This window comes from Galeopterus variegatus, unplaced genomic scaffold (genome assembly GCF_000696425.1).
Source record: "Galeopterus variegatus unplaced genomic scaffold, G_variegatus-3.0.2 Scaffold4, whole genome shotgun sequence".
Classification (NCBI taxonomy): domain Eukaryota; kingdom Metazoa; phylum Chordata; class Mammalia; order Dermoptera; family Cynocephalidae; genus Galeopterus; species Galeopterus variegatus.
In genome coordinates, this window is record NW_007726115.1 from 1,498,837 (window position 1) to 1,525,702 (window position 26,866).

Genomic DNA, 26,866 nt, shown 5'->3' on the forward strand with positions numbered 1-26,866 from the left:
CGCGATGGCAGCTGCTTAGCCCGGCGGGCGCGGAGCAGCCCCGAGCTGTGGCTGGCCAGACGGTGCGGCTGGGCGGGGGACGCCGCCGCCGCTGCAGCCCGGCCGGGAGAAATGAGCACGGAGGCTGGCGAGGGCATCACTTTCTCCGTGCCACCCTTGGCCTCCTCGGGCGTCTGCACCTTCCCCGAGGGCACAAGCTGCAGGAGGGGAGGAGTGGCCGCGGTGGCCGAGGGCGAGGAGAACCAGTTACCACCGCCGCCACCGGGCAGCTTCTGGAACGTGGAGAGCGCCGCCGCCCCTGGCACCGGGTGTCCCTCTGCCACCTGCGGGAGCAGCGCCGCCCGGTGCCGGGGCAACTCTGCTGGCGGGGGCGGCCGACGGACCACGGTGGCCTATGTGATCAACGAAGCGAGCCAAGGGCAGCTGGTGGTGGCCGAGAGTGAGGCCCTGCAGAGCCTGCGGGAGGCGTGCGAGGCGGTGGGCGCCACCCTGGAGACGCTGCATTTTGGTAAACTGGACTTTGGGGAAACCACGGTGCTGGACCGTTTTTACAATGCAGGTGCGTGTGGAACCCCTTCCTCATCGTTCGCGGTCGGGGGCCCCGTTTTCCCTAGGGGGTGAGGGGGGTGTCTGAGCAGGAAGCGTGCCTCCTATTTACTTCTTGTCCCACCTTGGGGGCAGCCAACAGCGCAGCGTTACTGCTTGGGGCGCTCGCTGCCCCTGGGAGTGTGTGCTTGTGCAAGAGCCAGTGTGCGTTTGTGGGAGACACCCACGGACCTACTCACCGCCCGCGCTGGAGCCCTGGGCTCCATGTGGTTGACTTGAACTGCTCTTCAGCAGTGCGAGGTATTTGCCCCCGTCAGTCCCTCGCCCTTCAGTTAGGTTTGGCCCGTATTTTCCTTTTACATATACCTGTGATGTTTTTCGATGACGTTCTCCTTTTCTCAGGGTAGTTTTGGGAGATAGAAAGAATGACATGCCACGCATCCAGCTGCACGCAGAGTGCCACTATGTGAATTGGCATGTCTTGCTGGGATCTTCTCATTTCACCTTCAACAAGTTTTAGTGGCTTGAATTTCCCATCTCTTACCAATTTGAGCTTTCAAGTAAGACTTACAAAAGTAGTAACATGGTGACTTACAGTAAACTTACATGATAGCTTTGTTAGGGTTTTAGTGAAAAAACCAGGGCCTGCTTTTTATTACCCCATATACCATGGTGGGCTGGAAAGTTTATAATTTATCATTGTTGAAAATGCTGATATGCTGTTTTAATCACTAAGAATAACTTGGCCATTGGAGCGATTGCTAGCATAATCCATGGGGGAAAAAATGTATCTTTTCAACCTATCACAGATTTCAGAAAGTGTGATGTAGTTCTAGTAACTGAAGCAATTAGCTATGTTAGCAAATGTTAGGAATAATAACTTATTATTGAAGTTAACCTTCAGCACCCCGTACATCCGATGTTGAGAATATATACATATTTATTTTTTTAATTGTGGGCCAAAAACTTGGTTTAATGGTTTCAAAACAATCAGCTTCTTGCATTTGTGATCACGTAAGTTATGGTTTTATATTACAATCTTGTTTCCAGTTCTTTTTCTCTTCAGCCTCTTCAAAACACCTGAAGTAGGCTTATGTCAGTTTTGGAATTCAGCCAAAGCTGAATATTTTAAGAACAAGAAGAACTTGATGTTAAGGAAGCCAGACTAAATAAATTAGTACTTTTTCATTCTGGTATTTTTTACAGTCTTTGGTCTCCATAACTGAACATGAGTATAAGATATTATAGCTTGGTTCTTTGGGTGGCTTGCTATAAAAATTATATAAACATAACTTTTCTAAAAATTATAACACTCTTATTTTGGGATTATAATTTGGAAGAAGCTTCAAAGAACTGAAAGATATGAGAGGAAAATACCTAAATAAACACTTGAGCCTATTTTTATTGAGCTGATAGAATGGGCGATTTTTCTAAGGTCCTATAAAAAAAAAAATCTTAAACTTTAAGCTAATTTGAAAGAAACTTTCCAAAAAGGCTTACTTTCTCTTATTCTCCAAATACTGTCTCTGGGAAAGGGAAAGAGATTAGAGGGGAGCTAACATGTGAACCGTGTCTCATTTAATCCTCCAAATGAGCCTGTGAAAAAAGTACTGTACTTGCTTGCCTTGTGAGGTGAGAAACCAAGACATCCATAAGCCGCCCTAGGATTCATAGGTAGTAACTGGTCAGTGCAGGATTCTGTGTCGGGTGGCTGACCCTTAAAGGACATGCTTGGCCCTTGCTGCCTCCATTGAGGTGGGCTGATTTACTCTCAGGATCAAGGGAAGCTCCCCATCTTGGAATCCTGTGACAGAGAGGTGGCAAAGATCTTGCGAGGCATGGGAAACTCTGTTCCTGGGCCAGCTCTGCCTCATCCCACTGCTTATTTTGACCTAGGCAGGCCTCAGTTTAGCCCCTGCCCATCTGGATGACATGAATCCTGCACCCCATCATTCAACATGAAGATGTGGCAGAATCAAGATGGTGTCAGTTTTGTTCAAACGCTTTGTTTTTCTAAACTGAGAGCCTTTCAGTTTGATGGTAACCGAACTTTTTTCTTCTGACTTCTAAGAGAGGGTTGGCTCCTCCTCCACCAGGGTTGACAAACTTTTCCCATATAAGACTAGATAGTAAGCATTTTAAACTTTGCAGTTCAAGTCTCTCTCACAACTAAGCTCTGCTGTTGTTACTCGAGAACAGCCGTAAACGGTCCCTAAACAAATGATTGTGGTTATGTTCCAACAAAATTTTATTAATGGACACTCACATTTGAATTTCATATAGTTCACAAAATATTATTTTTTTCAACCATTTTAAATTGTAAAAAACCCTTCTTAGCTTGCAAGATGCACAAAAAAGGTGGCCTGCAGGATTTGGCCCCTGGGCCATGTTGACCTTTCCTCTTCACCCACTACCTGCACTTGAAAGTGGAATCATTATGATATAGTGGGAAGAATACTGTTCTCAAGTTAGATCTTGAGTTTTCATCCCAGCTGTGCTGTGAACCAAGTCACTGTGAGAAAGGCCCTCATCTCTCTAATGGCGATTCTTCACCTGTAAAATTGACCAGGGATTGAAGTGGAGGGGAAATTGCACTGAATTCCTAAGATTCTCATATTTAATCCTCTGAATCTGCAGAGGCAAGCATGGTGGATGGGACAGGAGTTTGAAGGTCTGGATTTTGGTCCTGGTTCTTCTCTAATTTGTAGCAAGTCATTTAAAATCCCAGAGAAGAGCGGAGGGTTAGAGTAATTGGTATCTGATATTCCCTCCAGCTCTCAAATTCTGTATGTTAGAATTACAATATTATTACTACAAATGAAGCATTTCAGTCCATAGAGATTAATGAACTACGTGTATATTAATGTTCTGTCCCCGGGAGCTCAGAGTAGATGGGGAGGGCAGACCCAGTGCCTTGGCTGTGTCAGTGCCTTTGTGCAGGGTCAGGAAGAAGGCACTGGGCTCTCAGGAAACAGCCTCTCAAATCAGACCAAGGGTGGGGTGGGTTCAGGGATAGCTTTTCAAAGGAGGTGACACCTGGACTGAAATGGAAGGAGAAGCAAGGAAGACTCACCAGGGCCTCAACATTTAGAAGGGAAACTGGTGTTTAAGTAGCTTAACTTAATGGCATGCATGAGAACTTAAAGCTTAGTGACATTTTTACATACTTTCCCTATCTTTATGTACTGGTGTCTTTTTAAAGAATAGATTGCAATTAAAGGTTTTTACTGATTTTCCCAATTTGATTGTTATTTAAGTATAGTTTGCTCTTAGATTATACTTGTCTTCTCCCTTTCATTCCCTTTCTGAGGCAAAACTAATGCTCTATTAATGCTTTTATGAAGATTCATCTTATTTACATATACAAGAGACTATCACTGAGAGATGGCAAATGCCAAGCTAGCAATATCCCTTTCCAGCCTCCTTCATTGTAGCCGGTAAAATTCTATAAGAACTAAGAGATGTCAGTGGTACGAGATAGCTCAGTATAGCTAGACAGACCCCAATGGGCAGGGTCGGTCTCCAGAAAAAAATTTTTTAATGACCATCAATTCTATGAATATAGCTAGAATAGGCTTTACTATTCTCTCATTTTATTTATGAAACCACTGAACCATAAAGAGATTATACTCATTCATTCAGGTTAAATGATGTAAGGTTGCTGCTTAGAACAAGGAGGATGCTTTTCCTTAGAAACAGTATTACAGATGGTCATTAGGTTCTGGGACTAGCCTCTAAGAAGCCTTCTTAACTCAGTGTATGAAACCCACTCTCCATTTTAAACATTTGGAAAAATTATGTTTCTGAAACCTAAAACTGGGACTTTGAATACACCTTTCTGAATACACCTTTCTCTGTGTTAGATCAGTGACTTTTGCTTTGATCTAGCTTTTGGCCAGGTGTAGAAGGAGCGTGAACTTGGATTGGTGGGGTGGCGGTTGTGATGAGGTGGGGGACAAAGGAAGGCTTGGGCAGCTGCAGGGAGAAGAGGACGCTGAGTGAAGGAGGAGGCAGTGCCAGCCGGGATCCAAACACTTTCACCTCTTTCAGCCTCTTCCCCTCCTAATCTTCAACTTCCTGCTGATGTAAGATCCTGGACCATTGTCATGCTCACTCATCTTTGTGGGCACTGGATTAGATTGGCTGCCTGCTTCCCCTTTCCCTGTGACCAGCCATCACATCCGCTGGGGCCTTTCTCACTGCAGACTGCAATCTCTTACTCAGCCTTTCACCCTGTAGCAACAGTGGGTAGCAGGAAGGAGGCACATTACAGTTGAAATTTTAAGAACTTAAAATTAGCTTTTCTATTTCCACCCATGTTATGTTCCCGCTCTGCTGGAGCTCATGATGAAAGTCACCCATTTATGTCATTTCTCTGGAAAGGCATCTGACCTTTCTGGGCTTTGGCTTCACTTGCTTCCAGCAAAGCTCCTTAGGACTTCCAAACTTATTTGGTTAAAAAACAAACAAACAAACAAACAAACCCAAAACATAACCCTTGTATCCCATCTATCCCAGACTGAAAAGTTCTTAAAAGTTTTCTAGTCTACTTCTGCATTTCTATTTTCAAATCCACTGGAGCTTTTATGTATTGTCGTATATACTTTGAGGGAGAAGGTGAAGTCTCCATTTCCTAAAAAGTAGTTCCCTTGAACCAGTTTTTTAAAAAAATTGAAGGACTGACATGTGTTTGCCAACATTTAAATTTTTCCAAGTAATTATAAGTGGAGAAAGAGAAAGAAAACTCAACAACCAGCCACTATTGCCATGATTTTTTAAAAAGGGAAGACATTTTTATGTTAAAAAAATTAGGGTGGGGTATAACCTTAGAATAAAGGATAGCTCTTTGCACATAGCAAGTGTAGGGAAAAACTCAGCATTATTCATTTTTTCTATTTCACAATGGATTAGTGAAAACTACTATGGGAACTGCCTTACAGCCTTTTCCTACCTTTCAGGGACTCTGCTTTCTCATCCAAGAAACAAGCCTTAGTAAAATTATCAAAAGAGGAAACATACATAAGCTCATAAGGAAAACCCTGCTTAGGAAGGGCTCAAAAAACATGGTTTTCCTCTGAGCTTTTCACTTTTTTGCAGGCACACCATTGCAGCAGCTCCTGCACAGTCCCATATGAACCCAAAGCACTGTGCTTCCTCTTCCTTTCTTAGATAACTGGTCAGTTGAGGCAAATTTATAATTTTTCAAAAAGAGCTTTACTAGCAAATCAGAAAAAAGCAAAACTGAAAAGAAAGCACAAAAATAGATTAGTTTTTAGAGCACCGAGTTCTTACCCCAAATAGTCAACTGCAGATTGTCATGACTGGCCATGCTTCCCAGGTTCCTGGGATCTTGGTTTCTTTCCTCAACTTGGTCACCTTTGGTCTGCTTGAGGCATTCATTAGCTGGTAGTTCGAGCTGTTTCGATCTCTAAGTGAAGCCTGTTTATAAGTGCATAACATCGTCTTGTCTCAGCAGTTCTTAGCTGCTGCCAGCCTTCTGGGAGTTCTCTGCTATGGGTCAGTTCCCCTCTTGTGGCCACAGGGACTGTCCCCTGCTTCCTGTTTCAGAGGCCTGGTTAGAGGCCTATTCAGTTCCTGTTTCTAGTTTGCAGGATAAAATCGGTTCACAGTTTCTCTGTGAGGCAGCCGGAGATTGACAGGCACAAAGCCCAGTGAACATGCAAGTCTTTCTTCTGCAACATACCAGCTCTGTCTACTTTCCAAGTAGATCCCCCATGTGGTCCCTTCCAACACCACCCCAAACCAGGAAAGTAGAGAGCATTGTTGGCCAGTGACTCTAGAGCTGATAGTGTGCTATGAAATGGGGGCCCCTCCCAAAAGGCAATTCTAGGGCATTTTATTACATGCTCCCCTTTCCATTCCCTTTGGGGCTTTCACTGTGGCTGTAGAATATGCCAGCATCTCTATTCCACCTTGGGCAAGATGAGAGTCAGAAATGTGGGGAATGTGGGCAGAGTTGCAGGAATCCACCGCTATGTGGGTATCAGGACAAAACTGAGAACCCACAGCTTTGGATAGGGTATATCCTGAAGACAGCCTGGATACATAACCCAAACTACATTGTGGTAATTTTTTTTAGGGGAAACAGGAGGGAGGAGAGAGAATTTAAATGTGAAGAATATCTCCTCATTAATAAAAATCATAGCAGAGCAGATCTGTGTAACTTAAATGCCACAGGAGTTACACAGAGTAATAGTAAATGTTTCATTGTTAGCAACCTTTTCTGTTAGAGTAGTTAATCAACAATGAGAAAAGCAATTGCCTTTTGTATATGATTCATACAGGAAGGAAGTAATATTCCTTAGTACAAGAAGTCTCTAAAAATGGTTGTGACCAGTTATATCAGTACTTTCCAACACTTTTAGCCTCTTCTGTACTTGTGAACTCTAAAGAAACAGAAACATGGGGGAGAACTGCCCTAGTGGATATCAACGTCAAACCATATAAAACCAAGAATTTACCTAAGCCAGAGAATTGTTCCTCCTTTAAAAATCTTTTTTTTTTTTTTTTGAGAGCGGCCACACCGCGCTCAGCCAGTGAGCGCTGTGAGCGCACCAGTCATCCCTATATAGGATCTGAACCTGCGGCGGGAGCGCTGCCGTGCTCCCAGTGCTGCACCCTCCCGAGCGCTCCACGGGCTCGGCCCAATCCTTTAAAAATCTTGATTACCCTTAATTCTTTTTTTTTTTTTTTTTTTTTTGGTCTTTTGTCTTTTTCCGTGTCTGGCAACGGATTGCAACCCTCAGTGTTGCCCCCGTACCGGACCGGGGACCGGCAACGGGATCGCAACCCTTGGTGTTGCTCCCGCGCCTCGCTCAGCCAGTGAGCGGGAACCGGTCTGTATGTGGGATCCGAACCCTCGGGCGGGAGCGCCGCCGCGCTTCCCAAGTGGCGCACTATCCAGTGCGCCACCGGGCCAGCCCTACCCTTAATTCTTATTAAAAAAAAAAAAAACTTATCCATGGCTATTACATGTCAAATACCTCTTAATGTCACATTCAAGTTTTCAAATATGTTTATTGTGACACTATCAGCTTAGAGCTGGGGCAGGCAAGACCAGGAGTATGGTTCTTGCTGTCAAGGGGCCACAAGTTTTACTTGTAGCTAAGTATTTCCCAATTCATAATTTGATTATGATGGTGTTTGGGTTATTTTATGTGGCTGGGTCAGAATGATGATATCAATGTATGTTGTTCAATGCTCTGTAGTCCTCCCATTTTGATCATCTTATTGACTCCATAAAAAATAGACATGGCGGTGTAATTATATTTTACAGCTGGAAAGTTTATGTTACTTGGCCAGAATTAATCAAATGGTTAAGTAAGAATCAGACTCAAGTCTGACTTCCAAAATAATCCAGGTGTTTTTTCCACTGTTCCACAGTTTCCCCCTATAGTGGAAAACATTTCAAAGCATATATCCTGTTTAAGATGATCAGTTCTAATATCTAGGTCCGTTATTATGAGGAAAAATCATAGTAGTGACACTTCTGCTCCCCTCTTGCTAACAAATTTCAGTGAGTTCTTGTTAACAGTCTTGCAAAATCATCAATGAGAAAGCTGATCGACATTTCTCTGTTAATACCAAAAAGGGAGCCTAGAGCCTACACTGAATCCTGGTTGCCAGTTGCTTGGTCAGGAGCTCTAAATTGGGCTTTCTCCAGGCAAGTCTTGGGTTATTTTCTGGGCATAGTAGTCAGATGGACCACCAAGTGATAGGCCAAAACAGGCCTTTATCTAAATGAAGTGTATCAGGACAGCTGGGTTGTCAACACAGCCTGGGTACAGTTCCTTTCCTTGTTTCCCTGAGAAATTCTGCCTCCTGAGTCTGATTCGGTTTCTCCTGCTGTGATAGCATATTCCCAGTAATTCAATTTTGTAAGCATTTATTAATTGCCTGTGGTATACCTCTTACTGCTGAAAGAGAAGAAGACATAAATCTTCAGGAGTCTAACGGTTTATAACATATATGGGAAAAACTGGTATTAAGGAAGAAGTCAGGAGGAACTACCTATATTCCCCATTACTCCCTGCCCAACTAATTGTTTAAAAAAATTTTTTAAATTTAAGTTATAAAACAGTCAGTCATAAAAAAGTATGTAAAATCGTATAACAGACATTCATGCATCCACTATATAAAGATCATAGTTGTTAAACATTTTGACATATTTGTTTCACTTCTTTTTTTCTCTCTTTTGAAGAAATAAATCATTCTGGACAAAACTAAAAGCCCATTTTTACCTCATCAATTTCTCTTCCTAGAAAAGTGCTTTCTTCATGTGAAGTACTATATTCTAATTTGATAGATTATAATTTTCAAAGATCTAAAAGCATGACTCTCTACAAATATAAACGTATGGCAAATGTTTAATTAACTCATTTTTTAAAAAGAGAAAACCAGTAAGATATTGAAACTGGTTCAAAGGAGAATTTGAACAGCAAATATTGTACACACCCAGACACACACACAGTCAGGAATGCCGAAATGAATTTGCTAGTAGATGCTAAACTGATTAATACTCTGTAAGGCAATTCTGTAAGTGTAAGTGTTGGAGTCATCTTTTCTACAGAGTGGAAATCAATTGTATCTCTGTCAAACAATATTCATTTATATTGCTATGGACAAATATTTTCATTAATATCAGTTTTGCACAACTTAATGTATACCCCAATAGCACTGTAAAATGGCCTAGTCACTAGAAGGATAATCATAAGTTGCACACCCCTTTAAATCAGGTAATTCCCAGAGGGTGTGCTACAAGGCCAGCCCTCCACTGAAAGGAAACCCAGTACTCTCTTTTGCCCATTTCCGAGTCTCTGACAACTTTTCTTGACAGAAAGCTGGTTATTCTCAGCAGGCTCTATGCTGGTAGTTTCCCCCAAGTGCTCTGAATGCAACTCGACTTGAAGGACTTTTTGTTTTCTTTTCTCTTCTACTCTACCATGTGAAGCTGTGTTTGCCCTGAGAGGGTCCTAGAGTAACTTGCTTTAACCATGGTTTCTAATCATGGTTGTTTCAGGTCAGGAAACATGTACAAATTGAATATTAGGACGTTAGTCACCTGGGTTTTGGATGTGATAAGAGGTACAAGCCATGTAGCCAGATTAAGTTAGGAATATATCGGTATGATGACTGCGGTGCTGGAACATCAGTCATCTAGACTGCCCCAAATAGGCTTATTTTTTTGAGGAAAAAACTTTATTATATTTTAGAGGGCTGGCAAACTGCTGTCAAATTCCATATGCCAAAGATAGGACTTTGGTTTTATAATTTAAGACAAGTCATACCTAAACAAACAACTTGTATTACTGTGTGCTAGGTGCCGTGCCAATCACTCTACATACATGATCTTATTTAGTCTTGAAATCAGCTTTATGAGACAGATGGCAACAGCTGATCAATTTTACTTATGAGGAAACTGAGACCTTGAAATTATTATCAACTTTCTCGGTGTCACATGGCTACTAAGGGGCGGAGTTAAGTTTTGAACCTGACTGTGTATCCATTTATTACTGTGTTCTCCTGTCTCTGAGAAATAAATTTTCTATTTGGAAACATTGAAATTATTATTAATACTATGATTATGGTCTTCTTATCAGTAGAAATTTGTTGACTACTTAAAATCTGCAAGATTTCTAAGTTCTGCACAAAATTAGGTTAAAAGAGTGCAACTTCTGCCTGTTATGGTCTTGCAGTTTGCCTGTTGAATTCAGCAATTTAGTAAGTAATTATTGAGAACTTACCACATGGAAGATGATGTAGCAAATAAGTGTATAAGTGAAAAATCCAAGGGAATTTTTTTAAGGACTTCATAATGTGGGTGATTTCATTGAACTGTACACTTGAGAAAAATGTTTTTTACTACTATAATAGATGTGAAAATGCACTGAAAATAAAATCTTACACAATATACTATGCATTAGGCTCCCCACTTTCTTATTTGTATGAAGTCAGTGTCATACTGAAAACTTTTAAAATAAATTCCCAAGTTTATTAAAAACCTTTAAGATTATTTTAATAAATACTGATAAAATCTATCAAAACGACTTACAAGGGGGGGTATTATTATTCTTTAATTAGAAAGAATCTTTTATACTGACTCTTACAGAAACAAATTAAGTTATTGCCTGAGACTTGAAACTTTTTTTCTTATATATTATTTTTCTAGTAGTATAATTTAAACTGTGTTCAAATACCCTTGTATTAATCTTTTCAGTTTGTGGGAAAAATCTAGGTGGTTTTAGATAATTGAAACATGCCAACAACGTAATTTCAATGTAGTATTCTTCAGGCCTATGCTTCATAATAAAATTGTGTTGCTTGCTAGTTGTCGATGTCTGAGGTGTGTGGTCCTTAGTTAACAGAAAATAGTAAACCTGAATGCCAAGTTATTGAATGGCTGGGCCAAAATGAGAATAGTAAACAAACAATTCCGTTTCGATAATAAAGATGGGTATGTATTGGATACATTATTGATGCAGAACCATATCAGTATTATGATATACATAAAAAATGACTAAGGTAGAAATCTGGGCTACCTGTGAAAGTTCTAAGCAACATTTATGAATGCACACTTTACATAACATTTCTAGTTATTTTTGAGACATATATATACGGTTGATGTATGTTAGCTCTACCAAGATAATTTCTAGATTTTTAGGAATTGGGAAATTAGCTTTGGTTGATCCAGTGAAAACTCAGATATTCAGATCTAGACAGTAGGATTTTAATTTTTCAAAAATAACTCCTGGTCAATTAGTTTCCTGGATATATTGGCCCATTTTTTACTGTTTACATAGAATTAGAGTAAGAATAGATTATTAGACAATACAGAGGAGTTAAGGAGTCTGGCTTTAAAACTTCGTGTATCTCTTAGCGTGTATGTATATTATTAGTTGCAAAGCAGGGATCGATTACAAGTTGCTTGGCATGACCTAGTAAAATTAGAGCCCAATGTTGTAGCTTGCACGTGAGTTATGACAAGAATAGTTGGTTTGACTTTTCTTGCCATGCATCTCAGGGCTGCCAATATTTTATGTGCTTAAAGCACACTTGGCAGTTGGTAAATCTGAAATAAAATTGGAAAGGAAATTCTAGCCTAGACTCTTCAGAGAGTTCTAGACTCTTCTTTCCTTTATAAAATCAGTAGTGTAGAAAATTCATTCAACCATTAAATATGACATGTGAGTTGGTTACCCAAGGACTGATCTTGCTGTGTTTATTAGAGTGTCATTCTGCAGATCTGCATTGTTTCCAATGTCTGAAGTTAAGGGTTGTCTTCATTGTGAAATTTTTGCATGGTCATTTATGCTTTTGACTTGATTAACATTTAATTTATAGGAATATTTCCTTAGTGTTTACTAGCCCATTTAGCATATATTCAAATGAGTGGCACATTTGTGACATCAGGGTTGATTTTGATTAATTTATGTCAGATCAAGTTATAACTAACAAAAATTCATACTTGTCATGAACACAGTGTGCTTATGAAGTTCACTTTTTAACATTCTTTTGAAGAAATGAGTTAGATGCAAAGACATACTAATTAAGAAGGCAAGTTGCAGGAGCTTTTAAAGGCTGCTAAGGTGTAAATATTATCAGTGTTTATTAATGACAAGGTTAGGACACGGCTTACCTGGATTTATGGGAAGTTTAGAAGTTCAGATAGAATCCTTCGGTTTTTGAGTCTCCGTTTAAGGCGACAGAGGGCAGGCAAAAGGCAGACAACTAACTCCAAGAGGAAGAATTTGTATGTGTCTTAATTTGTATGTGTTAAATAACCTTCACATAGTGTTATGGTTACTTTTATAGGTGTCATCACCTACGGCTCGTTTGGTGCCTGTTTATGAAATCTTTGAGAAGGATAAACCTTGATATCATAAGAGTGACAGTCCTCTACTTCAGCCAAATCTCATGTACACTTGTAAATATAATGAAGATATTGCTGTGTCTCCCTGGTTAGCCTGCAACATTAAGACACGTGTTTTCACTGCTTGGTGAAATATAAACGAATAATGGGAAAGGGCAGCCTCATAATTTCCAAACTTTATGGAGCTCAGGACTCTCCACATATGGCAGGCTTTATTAAAGTAGAATTTATCTTGTTAAATAAATAGTGAACATACTTTGATGGATAATCTCTTGATGGTCCAGGACTGGATCTTCTTATCACTAGTTGTTTTCAGGCTGCAAGTTCATTTCTAATCTGGAGCAGCCCAAGAAGGGCCAGATGTCATCATCGAGTAGTCCCAGAGGAGTAAGTTGTTCACACAGGAACTGTTGCTACTATGTTGGGACACTGCTTGGGAATTTGGAAGTAAAATTGTACTGTGGTAATTGTATGTTGCCAAGGCCTTAATTTTTCCCACACCACAGCTATTTAACAGGTTTGTGCTTTCCTCCAAAATATCATCAGACACATTAGAATAAGTTAGCAGGGGCAAATGCACAAAGCAATCATGATTTTTTTTGTTTTCAAACTCCGTGTTCCTTGGTTTGTTCTCCTTGGTTTATTTGTCAGGGAATAAGGAGCATGTTGCCTGAAGAGAGTTCTGTGCCAGAGGATAGTTATGCCACATTTAATTTGAGAAGATTTTCTGAGAGCATAAAAGAAGAAATAGGCTATGATTGGAGAATCCAAGGTCCTAATCTGCTTTCAGTTTTCAGTTACCTGGTCTAAATGCTGACAGCTTAATTTGAGACTTGAACTAGGTTATAACCTTCTAAAGACTTCATATTTAGTCTATGAGACTTACCTTTTCAAGACTTGTAATTGTCCCATCTAGCCACAGAAGTATTAGGCAACTTTTGAGCCATAATATATACCCAATTATGTTATACCTAATATATATACCTTATATATATTATATAATATATGTCATATACATAATATGTGGTCACCAAGGAACTTTCTTCCTGAATCCTGCATATTGCATAATTATTTATGAGCTTGACCTTAGCATTCTTTTTCATTTAAGCTAAGTACAATCGTGGAACTATTTATCTTTCTATTTTTATTCTCTCTTTAAGAGTGTAAATTTATATCGCATGTTTTTGTTAGTAGCCCCTGTTGATTTCCTCTTAAAAATAATCTTTAAAAGCCACTAAATAAATCTTTATTTGCTTTACGAATTCAATATTCAAAGCATACTCGACTCTTTGGGAGATATAAAAAAAGTCATTGCTCTGTAAGTCTTGCATCATATGTGATATGACTAAGAAGGAACAACTGAAAAAGTCAAGTCCAATATTATAGAATAATGAGAAATCCTTTGTTAGAAAGGTCTGACAGAGAAGGAACAGTTTCAGGTATATATTTAAAGGGTCATTAAAATATAATTCCACATCTTTTTCTTGTCTGTCTTGTTTACCCTTTATCTCTAGTACCTATTGGAGTGCTTGGCACATAATAAGCCAAGCACTCCGAAGCTAGGTTTGATTGATTGAATGCATGAATATCACACTTTTCCCCACTGGTATTTTAGTTATTGGTTTGGATGTCTGCTTTTCTTGCTTAAGTGTGAGTTTATGGCAAAAATCACATTTTATGGATCTTGACATCCCCCAGGTCTTCCGCATCAGTTTGTGACCGGGAGATGACACTTAATGATGTTTACAGAATAGAGTTCAGTGACAACATCCCCTTTCTTGAGGGGCTCACAGTCTGGGACGGTAGGCCAGCCTATAAACTTAGGTTGTGCTAATTGTTATACTGGAGGTTTATGTAAGGTGCATTGAAAATACAGATGATAGAGGATTTTTCTTGGGGAGAAGGGAGTGTGGAGGAGGTTGGCTAAGACTCTGGACAGGAGGTGACATTTGAATTGGGTTTTGAAGGATAATAGTGAAATCTAACATTTATCGAGCACTTATTATGTGCCAGGCATTTTAAATCATGGGAATTAATCAGAGTCCCACAAGGAAAGGGTAGAAAAACAAGAGGGTCTGTGATAGAACTCAGAGAACACGAGCATTTAAAGATGGACAGAGGAAGGAGTCCACTAGTGAGAAAGAGAAGGTGGTCAGCAAGGTAGAACAACAGATGGGAGAAAGTTCAGAAGGAGAGAGAGAAATCTGACAGCAACACAAAGAGGGCTTGTCAGAAGGTTCGCGAAGTTGAATGTTTCAGAGAAGTAACTGGACTTGGAGATTACAAAGCCCCTGATGACTTTTGTTAGAGTGGTTTCAGGCAAGTACGGGGTGGTAAAAGTCAGGTCTGGTGACTTGATTGATTGCTGATGAACACTGGGAGTCATGTAACAAGGAGTATTATTTAAAGAAAGGTGTGCGTGAGAGAAGCAGAAAGAGAAGGCGGTCGCTAGAAGCAGCACATGCTACTCCTGGGGGAGGACATTGCCTGGTCCTGCCAGAATTCATGCCTTAGAGACAGGATGAAGTCAGGAGGCCTTTGTGGGTTCAGGTATTATTTACCAGTGTTTCTGTGGGAACGTGGAACACAAATTCCCAACCACTTTCTTACAGGAAGAACTTTAGAGCACGACCCTTTGTAAATGTACTTGGGTTTTTTTGTTTTTGTTTTTGTTTTGCTAAATTTAATTGGCTGAAAATAGGGTTGCTTTTCCGTGGGAGATTCTGTAACTTAGATAAATTTGAATTCACAGTGATTTAGCTTCAGTTGAGGATTGCTTACTGGTTGACTCAGTTTACAGCAGTGTAGGACTTGTTCAGGAAGGGGAAGTGCTCATTAAGGAAATGGATATCTCGGGCTATTTCATTTTTCATTCATCTATCCCCAGTGGCCGATTTCACAGGCTTTTGAAAGCTAAAGAGTAAGAACTAGAATTCAAACTGCTTGTATTGTTTTCTCAGCCATGTGAAACACTTCATTGTTCATAACTCTGGTTACTTATAATAGTGAAAATGATTCATTTTTGAAAATAAGGTAGTTTTGCTCAGTTTGCCACCTCACTTTGTAAACTTACAGTGGGAACACTTAACATTTTTTCAAAACTCTGCTTCCTTGTTAGGTTTTCTTCATCTTAGCTTCCTAACCACTCCTGAGCAGAGGGCTGCCCTGCCGAGATTACTGAAATAAACTGTGGATTAACTTGAAATTACTCTCACTACTATACCTGCGCATTCATTTGTATTCGTGGTCTCCTCGTCCTTTCCAGAGAGAAGCCCACCCATCCCCACCCCTGCCCAAATCCTTATCTGAATAGTTGCTGTTTTACTGGCACATCTTGGAAACTGCTCCCTTCAGCTTTATCTTTTATACCTACTGCATACAGAGAGGTACACAGTATTGACTGACGTTTCTGATGATGCTTCCTTACAGTGTCTTTTGTGCCATACTGAACCACGGTAGGCTAGGGAAGGAACACATCTGCATAGAAACATTTTGTATGCTTACATACTTAAGCGCTGCTTTACTAAGGACGAAGTGCTCTCCCCCCTCCACCCCTCTTTTATACAGTGGGGGGCCATTATAAAGCCAAATATATTGGAAACATATTTTAAAAATCAGCTCTCAGGTTGGAAATTTGAATTTTCCAAAAATAACATCTCACAATATTGGGTTGTTGAGAAGTATGGAATATTCTTTGATAATAGTAATAATGGTAATGGTGATAATAATAAAAAGATTAGGGTAGTTTCAGTTTTACTATTTTTTGGCTGCAATATGAGGAATCAGCTAGGTTTTGTTCCTTTGTTCATGTGAAATGAACAAAATGCCTTTTTGGGTGTCACACGACTCCCCAGTATATCTTTCTAGCCCAGACCCTGGAGCTTAGGTTAAGTCTGCTTCACACTTCAAACCTGGTGGCTGGTCCACAGGAACCTCAAACTCATTTCCATACAGAAATTGGTTCCCTTCTCTAGTTCTTAACATCTCATTAAATAGCACCAAGTTTTCAAACCAGAAACCTGTTCTAGATTCCTCTAAAATAGTAAGTAGTTGTATATGTATTAAGAATATCAATCCTTTCTTTTTCCAAATTTATTACATTGTTTTCTTAGTGTGATGTTTATTATAATTTTTTATGTGAATTCTTGACATAAATTTTTTTTCTTTTGTGATTTCTACAATTGCTTTTACGTACAGATTCTTGCTTCTGTACTTAAAAAAACAATATGAGAAGTACGTAGATCTGAGAAGTACTCATTTTTATTTTCTTCTAGAAAGTTTAATAGATTTTCTTTTTTTACTTGACTCCTTCCTCCATCTTGAATTTATTTTGTTGTATGAAGTAGGAAAAGTTACGTATTTTTATTCAAATGTACCATGATTGATAAAAGGAAACAACTTGTGGGCTAAGTGAAATTTATAAACATTTCTCTAAAAAACAGTATTTGGTCAGGAAATGGTCTGAAATATGTGAGTTATTTGTATAAAACGTCTTCTTCCTTGCTCTTAAGGATTATACGGAAAATAATTTAACCTTTCCTACTTTGCTCAGAGTTGCTATTATAAACAGTTATCATACAATACTAAATGTATAGTATAATAAATTCTGTGAGAGGGGCCGAGCTTCCTCTTTTACCCAATGCCCCAATCCATCCCTTGGGGGAAATGCCCCACATATGGTCTCATTCCCTTAGAGGAAAAGGAAAACTTAGTGACAGTCATTGAGTTACTTTTCTTTCAGTGTAACACAGTAATGTGATTAGGAGTTGCTGACCTATATAGTCACTGTCTGTTCCAAACTTCCTTCCTTCCTTCCTTCCTTCCTTCCTTCCTTCCTTCCTTCCTTCCTTCTTCCTTTCTTCCTTCCCTCTCTTCCTCACTCCCTCCCTCCCTTCCTTCCTTACTTCTTTCCCTCCTTCGTTCCTTCCACACTGGCTAGGTCTGCATCATGTGCCAGACATTGGGGATAGAAAGTGAAAGTGACATGGGCCCTGCCCACAGGACACTCAGCTGGTGGTCTTCACTCTGTCATCGCCTCACTATTTGTTTTTCTGTATATTGTTACCCCGTTCCACTTCTGTATAATTCTCTCTTCCTTCTATTTTTAAATTCATTTTAAAAGCATGTATGGACGGACCATAACCCATATATGGTTATGCACTGCTTGACAACAGGGATATGTCCTGAGAAATGCATCATTAGGCGATTTCGTTGTTATGTGAACATCACATCCTCACAAAGTGTACTTACACAAACCTAGATGGTATAGCCTACTACACACCTAGGATATATGGTGTAGCCTATGGCTGCTAGGCTACACAGCTGCACAGCATGTTACTGTACTGAATACTGTAGGCAATTGTAACACAATGGAAAGTATGTGTGTATCTAAACATATCGAAACATAGAAAAAGTACAGTAGAAATACGGTGTTATAATGTTATGGGACCACTGTTGTATACACAGTCTGTCATTGTTATGTAGTGCAACTATACCATAAAATTCGCCTTTTAAAAATATACAATTCGGTGATTTTTGGCAGATTCACAAAGTGTGCAACCATCACCAATACCTAATTCCAGAACATTTTTAGCAGCTTACAAATAACCCCTGTACCCATCAGCAGTCCCTCCTATCCCTCCCTCCACCCAGGCCCTGGCAGCCACTAATCTGCCCTCTGTCTCTATGAATTTGCCTATTCTAGATATTTTGATTTACATTTCCCTAATGACTCATGGTGCTGAGCATCTGTTCATGTGCTTATTGGCCATTTGCTTATCTTCTTTGCAGAACTGTCCATTCAGATTCTTTGCTCATTTTTTTTTTTTCCTTTTTGTCTTTTTCCGTGTCCGGCAACGGATCGCAACCCTCAGTGTCGCCCCCACACCGGACCGGGACCAGCAACGGGATCGCAACCCTCGGCATTGCTCCCGCGCCTCGCTCAGCCAGTGAGCGGGAACCGGTCTGTATGTGGGATCCGAACCCTCGGTGGGAGCGCCGCCGCGCCTCCCAAGTGGCGCACTACAGCAGTGCGCCACCGAACCGGCCCTTTGCTCATTTTTAAATTTGTCTTTTTGTCGTTGAGTTGTAATAGTTCTTTACATAGTCTGGATACAATTCCCTTAACAGATATATGAGTTACAAGTATTTTCTACCATTTTATGGGTTTTCATTTGCTTGATAGTCTCCTTTGAAGCACAACATGTTCTAATTTTGACAAAGTCTAATTTATCTATTTTTTCTTTTGTTGCTTGTATTTTTGGTGTCCTGTGTTGGAAACCACTGCCCAATCCAATGTCATGGAGATTTACACCTATATTTTCTTCTAAGAGTTTTATAGTTTTGCTCATACATTTAAGTCATTGATCCATTTCGAGTTAATTTTTATATACTCCCTGAGGCAGGGCTCCAACTTCATTCTTTTTCATGTGGATATCTAATTGTCCCAGCACCATTTGCTGAAAAGAACTTTCTTTCACCATTGAATTTTCTTGGCACCCTTGTCAAAAATCAATTGACCATAAATGTATGAGTTTACTCCTGTACTCTCAATTTTATTGCATTGATCTGTATGTTTGTCCTTCTGCCAGGACCACACAGTCTTGATTACTTTTGCTTTGTGTTAAATTTTGAAATCAAGAAGTGGGTCCTCCAACTTTGTTCTTTTTCAAGACTGTTTTGGATATTTTGATTCCCTTGTATTTCCGTATCAATTTTAGGCTTGTTAACTTCTGCAAACAAACAAACAAACAAACAAACAAACAAACAAACAAACAAACCCAAAACAACAACAACAAAGAACAGAGTCAGGTCTTCCTCCTATTTTTAACTGTCTCTAATATTCCTTCTTTTCTCATTAAATTTTTCCCTTTCTGTTTCACTTGCTTTCATGACAGTTGGACTCGAGTTTTGCTTCTTACCTTGACTGATGAGCTGATCAGTGATTCATGGATTGCAGATTTTTCAGGATTTTGGCATTTATTGTCATTTATCACAGTCCATGGGTGGGTGGATTTCCCTCCCTCTCTTTCTCTCTTCCTTCCTCTTTCACTCACTCCTTCCCTCCTTTGCTTCCTTTCCCCTTCCTTCCTTCTTTCCTTCTTATCCTTTCTTCTTTCCTTCCATTTTTCCTCCCTCCCTCCTTTATGTCCTATCTCCCTTCCTTCCTGTGGGTTTGGCACTTATCAGAATTATGGATGTTAATTCAGAATAAATGAGAATCACTACTTACCTTTGTCTACTTATTACCTAAAACTTAAATATTTAAATGTGGAAAGTCCAAATATTTCTTGAAAGGGTCATGGTAATGATAAACTTGTCCCCTGTAACTTGGCTTCTTATACAAAATATAGGAAATCTGATTTTTGTTAGAAAAAATAGTATTGAAAGTTAATTTTCCTATAATATACTTATTAGTAAACTTCATGCTTTTTCTAAAAGTAATCCCTATCTGTAAGTATTTCCAGGGTGAGTGGTTTAGCACTCTGTGTTTTGTGGACTGCATTTTAGCATTAAGATAGAAGGTGAAGAAATGGAGTTTATTATAGATTTAAATTGCTCTTATGTTGGTCTGATATGTAATCTTCTCTGAAATATTACCTTAACTTGGGTGATCACAGTGACATTCTCTTGCTCTGTAAATCTTTTAATGATCTATATTTCTAACCACAAATTCTGACCTGTCCAGTTTTGTTGAGCCAGATATCCTAGTACCCAGTTATTGGCTACATGTCTGGTAATGAAGGGAATAAGTCAGAACTTAAGGTAATCTACTACTTTGCTCATTCCCATGGGTGACCTGAGGTATAGCGGGGTGGAAAGATGGAACTGACAGGGGCCACAGCCTTGACCTACTTGGTTATGAGATCAGTGGTGCCCAGTTATTTATTTGTCTATCCATTTATTTACTTATTTATTATGAAGAGTTCCCAGAGGTCATCCTTGTGGTCATTTCTTTGTTGAATTATTGCTTGACATTGTTCTGAAAGGGAAACTAGAGCTTCAACTCAGAAACTTATTCTGTAGGACAGTTGGTGCAGGTTTGCAAGTGAGGTGTTTATGCAGTCAGTCTCTGACTGCTCCGCAGAGTGGTGGGTGGAGGGTGGCTTGGTCCTTGGCTTCACCCGCAGCTTCCATGGTTTTCTGCTGTACTGAATTGATTCTTGCCCACCTCATGACCTGAGATGCAGCTGGGATGGCTCTGCAGGCATAGGGACCATTGCTTGAAATTTGTATAGTCTAGGGGCCGGCCCGGTGGCGCACTGGATAGTGCACCGCTTGGGAAGTGCGGCGGCGCTCCCGCCCGAGGGTTCGGATCCCACATACAGACCGGTTCCCGCTCACTGGCTGAGCGAGGCACGGGGGCAACACCGAGGGTTGTGATCCCGTTGCCGGTCCCCGGTCCGGTACGGGGGCAACACTGAGGGTTGCGATCCGTTGCAGGACACGGAAAAAGACAACCCCCCCCCCAAAAAAAAAAAAGAAATTTGTATAGTCTAAGCATGTCCACATTGGAATATTTATGTCTCCAGTGGCTTCTTATATAAAATACAGAAATTCTAATTTTTGTAAGAAAAAAACTTACTGAACAATTAATTTTTCCATAATATGCTTATTATTAAGCTTCATCCTTTTTCTAAAAGTAATTCCTATCTGTATTTCCAGGGTGAGTAGAACATATCTTCAGTGATCAGAGGTCTAGAAAAAATATCATGTCTTCCTAGTGAGGGAATGGAAGCCATATATTGTAATGATCAAAACTTAGACTGTGGATCTGGCAGTCCTCTGTTTTTGAATCTTGTCCCTGCCACTTACTAGTTCTGTGTTCTTGCTTCTCTTTAAGCCTTAATTTTCTCATCTATAAGATGAAGACAAAAGTCAGTTACTGCATTATAGGCTTATTGAGAAGGTTAAATGAGATCATGCATGAAGGAACTTCATAGAGTGCTTGACTGTTGGAATAACTAGGGCTTTATCCTCCAAAAACTAAAAATAGAACTACCATATGATCCAGAAATCCCACTGTTGGAAAATAGCTTACCTAAGAGATATCTGCATCCCCATGTTTATTGCAGCACTATTCACAATAGCCAAGACATGGAATCAACCTAGGTCTTTGTCAACAGATGAATGGATAAAGAAAATGTGGTATATATATATATATATATATGCAATGGAGCAATACTCAGCCATAAAAAAGGAATGAAATCCTGTCATTTGCAGCAACCTGGATGAGCCTGTAAGACATTATGTTAAGAGAAATAAGTCAGGCACAGACAGATGAATACCATATGTTCTTACTCACATGTGAGAGCAAAAGAAAAAAATGTTGAGCTTATATAAGTAGAGAGTGGAATTGTGGTTACTAGAGACTGGGAAGGGAAGAGTGGAGGGAGGATAGGAAGAGGTTGGTTAATGGACAAAAAAATTACAGCTAGATAGAAAAAATAAGTTCTAGAGATATACAGTAGTGCTAGGCATCTGTAATTAGCATTAATTTATTGTGTGTTCTCAAATGGCTAGAAGAGAGGATCTCAAATGCTCTCATCACAAAGGAATGATACATTTTTGTGATGATGAATTTGCTAGTCATCCTGATTTGATCATCACACATTATATACATGTATTGAAATATAACTCTGAACCCCAGGAATATGTATAATTATTACATATCAATTAAAAAATAAATAAATGTAAAAAAAAAGGCCTTTAGTGGTCATATGATCCATCACATTATCTGATGCATGAATCTACCAAGAGATTTTTATTTATTTATTCATTTAGTTTTGGTGGCTGGCCAGTACAGGGATCCAAACCCTTGACCTTAGTGTTATAATGCGCTCTAACCGATGAGTTAACTGGCCGGCCCCCTACCAAGAGGTTTTTAGATATGCTTTTATTCTGTTGCTATATTGCCTTGTAAATTTGACTGGGGGGAGGGGTATCTAATGGTGACTTACTAATTTTTGTTAGGATATTGTATAAGTTCTCCACTGCCAGGGCATTAGTGCCTGGATGGTAGAAGGACATGATCCTGGAAGCAGACATGATAATAGTGATCTGCAAAGCAGATAGGCTTGCAGAGAGTTGAGAGTCAACCCCACAGAGTCACTTGTCCCAGCTTCTGAGATGCGCTGGTCAGGAGGCTTGCTCTCAGTTTCAGTTCTGCCTCTTACATATGCTCTCTGCAATGAGAAAGCCTATATTTTAGCATTGCTTTGAGGATTAATTGAGAAAATATATAGGAAAGGAGAAAGTGCACAATATGTGCATGGCCCACATGTATATATTCACAGAGCTGATTATTATTTTGAGAGGTATGTGTTTCACTTTTCTGTTGCTGCACAACAGACCACCCAAAAACATAGTGGCTTCAACAAAAACCTGTTATTTTCTCACATAACTTAGTGTGTTGAGTTGGTTCAGCTGTGTGGTCCTTCTGTTTCACATGAACTTGGTTGAGTCTGCAGTCACCTGGGAGCTTGAGTGAGCTGGACTGTCTGAGAAGGCTCGTTCTCATGGCTGGATATTGGTGTGGGCTGTTGGCGGGGCCTCAGTTCTCCATGTGGCCTCTCCACATGACCAGGTTGGATTTTTGACATGCTGTCTGTGTTCTGAGAGGAAGTGTCCTGTAAATGTGCATTCCGAGAAGAAGTAGAAGCTGTCAGTTCTCTTAAGTTTTGGTCTCAAAATTGTCAGCACGTTACTTTTGCTGGATTCTATTGGGCACAGCAGTCACAGTGCCATCCTGGACTCGAGGAAAGGGAGATATCTCAGTGGAAGAGTGACATGTACATACAGAGGGGTAAGGACTTGATGGGGGCCATTTTTGGAAACATCTACCACAGTCTGAATGTTCTTGCATATGTCATCTGGATGCACACATGTACAGGTGGCTGATAACAGGTCAGTCGATCTCCAAGTTTTGTTTCCATCTGGTAGCCAAGTCATGGAGAGAAACTGAAGCCTGGGCCTTGAATAGAGTCATCAGATTTTGAGAAAGCAGCAATTAAAATTCAAAATGGTATCTGAATAGATTCAGCAAAAATGAGCTTAACGTGGAAAATGTTTTTTCCTCTATACATTTTCAATTTCTATAGATATGCCTGGTGGAAAAAGTACTGTCACAGTTCTGAGCCCGAGACATTTTGCTGTCCAGCCAGAAGAGCATCTGCCTGTAGGCTGACCTGTTTCTCCACATATTTGGGTGTACTGGGATTAGATGGCTGAACGGAGAGACTGGTTGGTTAGAAATTTACCCTGGCTAATGCTTGAAGTGGAGAAGGCAGTGAATACTTTTGTGAAAATCCTGTTTATATGTCAAAGACTTCATCTTAGTTGACTAGCTAAAAAAAAAAAAGCTAACATGCATCCAGGATACAATACTTCATCCCAGCCTTGGGAATGGGCAGAATTTGTTGTTTTAATCCTCTAGCTATGAAGAGAACAAGGCAATGAAGGGGTAGGTTCACAGAGAGGACCTGGAGTAGCAATGGTGGTAGCAACCTCAGGAGGCTGGCAGAGTTGGTGGGATGTGGCAGGAGACCTTTCCCAAGGGTCAAGTGCAGACATAAGCATGTGGTTCAAGGACTAGTTTAATCTGCAGGCAACGTGCCTATCCCTCAAGGGGTTTGCAGCCAGCTCTAAAGTTCCCAGATAAAGACAGAGGATGGGAGGTACTTTCTCTTGTATAATTTCCCTCCCTGCTATCCCCCCGTTTAATTCCACTGGGCTTTAGAAACTCGGCCAGGAGTTTATTTTTCTTTTTGTACTTTTCCGGATCTAAGCCCCCCACCCCCCAACCCTCACACACTCGCTGTCTTATTTCTGGTGCTGTCCATGGATGTCTGAACCAATGAGGAGAAGGAGCCAGCCTCTCTCCCTCATCTGTGCCCACGGAACACCTGAGAGTCATGTGCAAACATCGGCAGACAGTTCTTGGCTGTGTATGCTATCAAATGCACTGTTTATATTTAGAAAAAGCATTGCTTATTCTACTTGGTTAACAGAATGTTTCTAGCTTGAACCATACAAAGTCAGGAGCTCCATTTTTCTGTTTGCTCATTTCCCTACCCACTTTCTTTCCCATTTACTGCCCTGCCTCTTTCTTCCAGCTTTTCTCTGGCTGGCCTTCAGGATAGATTTTCCTTTTAAATTCTTGTCACTTGCTCCAAACTGACAGAGTTGTTCTCTGCTAAAATTAGAAACAAAAAGCATTTGTAGGGCTTTCTTTAAAGTCATTGATTTTACATTGAAAAAGCTTGAAGAGTTAATTTTAGAATTATTTTGTTTCCTTTTTCTAATGTTTCATTGGTGAACAAAGACCCTCTAATAATCTTTAATTTTTGGTACAATTGCTGGCTGGTTAGGAGACTACCCAGTCCTCCCTAAATGCATTAAATCTGCCTTCAACTTGAGGCTTTTGCTCTCTCTGGGGGCCATTCAGTGGCTCATCCTTCTTACCTTCCTTATCCATCACTTTGCTTTTGTGATGTCTGAGTAGTTGTTATGAAATGACTTTCTAATAGGTGCAGTTTCCAGCTTAGAGTTTATTGGGCTCCCGACCAGCTACAGGAGGAAACTAAACTTGTGAGCACAGCATGCAAAGTCTGTCGAGGTTTGGGAACCATCTGTTCTCATCGCAACCACCTGTCTCCCATCGCCCCCCACTCCCAAGCCAGGATTGATTGTGATTGGCCCCAGCCTTGGGGCTGCTTGTCTTTTCCCTAATAAAACAAGCTCGAGGATCTTGTCTCCATTCTTGCGCACAACCGTCCTTCTATATTTATTTTCCCATTTTCCCCTGTCAAGTTCTGGAGTTTTACTGTGCTGATAGCTGCTGGAACCAGTAGGGGAAGTGGGAACCATTCTTCCAGCTCCTTGCTCCTTCCTTTCTGGAATGCACTTCCTGGGCTCCTTTGCACCATGTAGGACAGCCCTGGGAACCTTCCCTCGTCCTTCGTGTAGCCCCATCCAGGCAGCTAAGAGCTCCCCTCCTGTCTTCCTGTGGTGCCTGCTGCTTACTTTCTGTGCGTTTTAATGGCTGACCTCCCTGCTGAGACTGTTAGGTTTTTTTAGGTTAGGATCTTTTTCTTCACTTTTGTGTCCCTAGTGCTCACATGTAGTAGGTGCTCTACAAATATTTGGGTAGTCCATTTGGGCTGCTGTGACACGCTACCGTAGGCTGGGTGGCTTATAAACTTAAAATTTTATTTTTGCACAGTTCTGGAGGCTGAGAAGTCCATGATCAAGGTGCCTGCAGATTCAGTATCTGGTAACGGCCCACTCCCTCGTAGACAGCCGTTTTCTCACTGTAACTTCACGTGGTAGAAGGGCACTAATCCTATACATGAGGGCTCTGCTCTCCTGACCTAATCACCTCCCAAAGGCACCACCTCCTAATACCATCACGTAGCAGGTTAGGATCTTAATGTACAGATTTTGGGGGACACCAACATTCAGACCATAGCAGTATTTGTTGAATAAATACATGAACAAATAATGCCTTTAATTAAGTTCATTGAACATATGTGAATTAATCAATTGATCATTTCATAAACATAAAACCTCATGTAAGAGCTTTATTCGAAAAATCTTTTGCTTTTTGTTCTAGCTGTTGCTTGTGGCTAAAAAGGAAAGATAATAAATATGTAAAATGACATGTACCTTGAAATTTAGTATAGGATTTACTAGTCTTAACTGCCATTAAGTCCTTTATTGTTGCTGGAAGAAAAAAATCTAGGTTTATAACAATTATGTATAGATTGACTTCTGACTAGTTTTTGCTGTTTAGGTGTGAGAATGCATGTTTATGCCATCTTATTGCAATCAGAATATGTTACTTGAATAAACTAAAAAATACTATATCACTCTTCCACAATATGACAGAGGACTAGTGGACTAATTGAATAGTCCCCTGTGCATTCTGTTCTACTATACCTGGTGTCTGTAAGAACAAGATTCAAAAGTTAAGCAATGATTGTAGCCTTCTCTCCTGCCTTATTACATTTGCTTGGCACTTTTAGATATGTAAAAAAATTAGGTAAAGACTATAAAACCCATTTTCTGCTTCAGTAACTTAAAAATGTTATTTTAGCTTATTTTCATTTTCCCCTTAAAGTTCTACGGACTTTTCCCATGATCGTAGTAGTTAGAACCTATTCTTTGAAAATAGGGGATAGGGCCGGCCCGGTGGCGCACTGGATAGTGCGCCGCTTGGGAAGCGCGGCGGCGCTCCCGCCCGAGGGTTCGGATCCCACATACAGACCGGTTCCCGCTCACTGGCTGAGCGAGGCGCGGGAGCAACACCGAGGGTTGCGATCCCGTTGCCGGGGTCAACACTGAGGGTTGCGATCCATTGCTGGACACGGAAAAAGACAAAAAGACAAAAAAAAAAAAAAAAAAAAAAAAAAAAAAAAAAAAAGGGGAAAT

At 40.3% G+C, this 26,866-nt stretch overlaps 1 protein-coding gene across 1 annotated transcript in view; it reads left to right on the forward strand.

The window, feature by feature from the left end:
- Window positions 1–111: 111 nt before the first annotated feature.
- The window catches only part of MAP3K5 (mitogen-activated protein kinase kinase kinase 5), a 196,219-nt gene continuing 169,464 nt past the window's right edge, over window positions 112–26,866 (forward strand). The window contains exon 1 of the mRNA XM_008574575.1: window positions 112–559. Within this exon, the coding sequence (XP_008572797.1) occupies window positions 112–559 (448 nt within the window). The remainder of the gene's footprint in view (window positions 560–26,866) is intronic.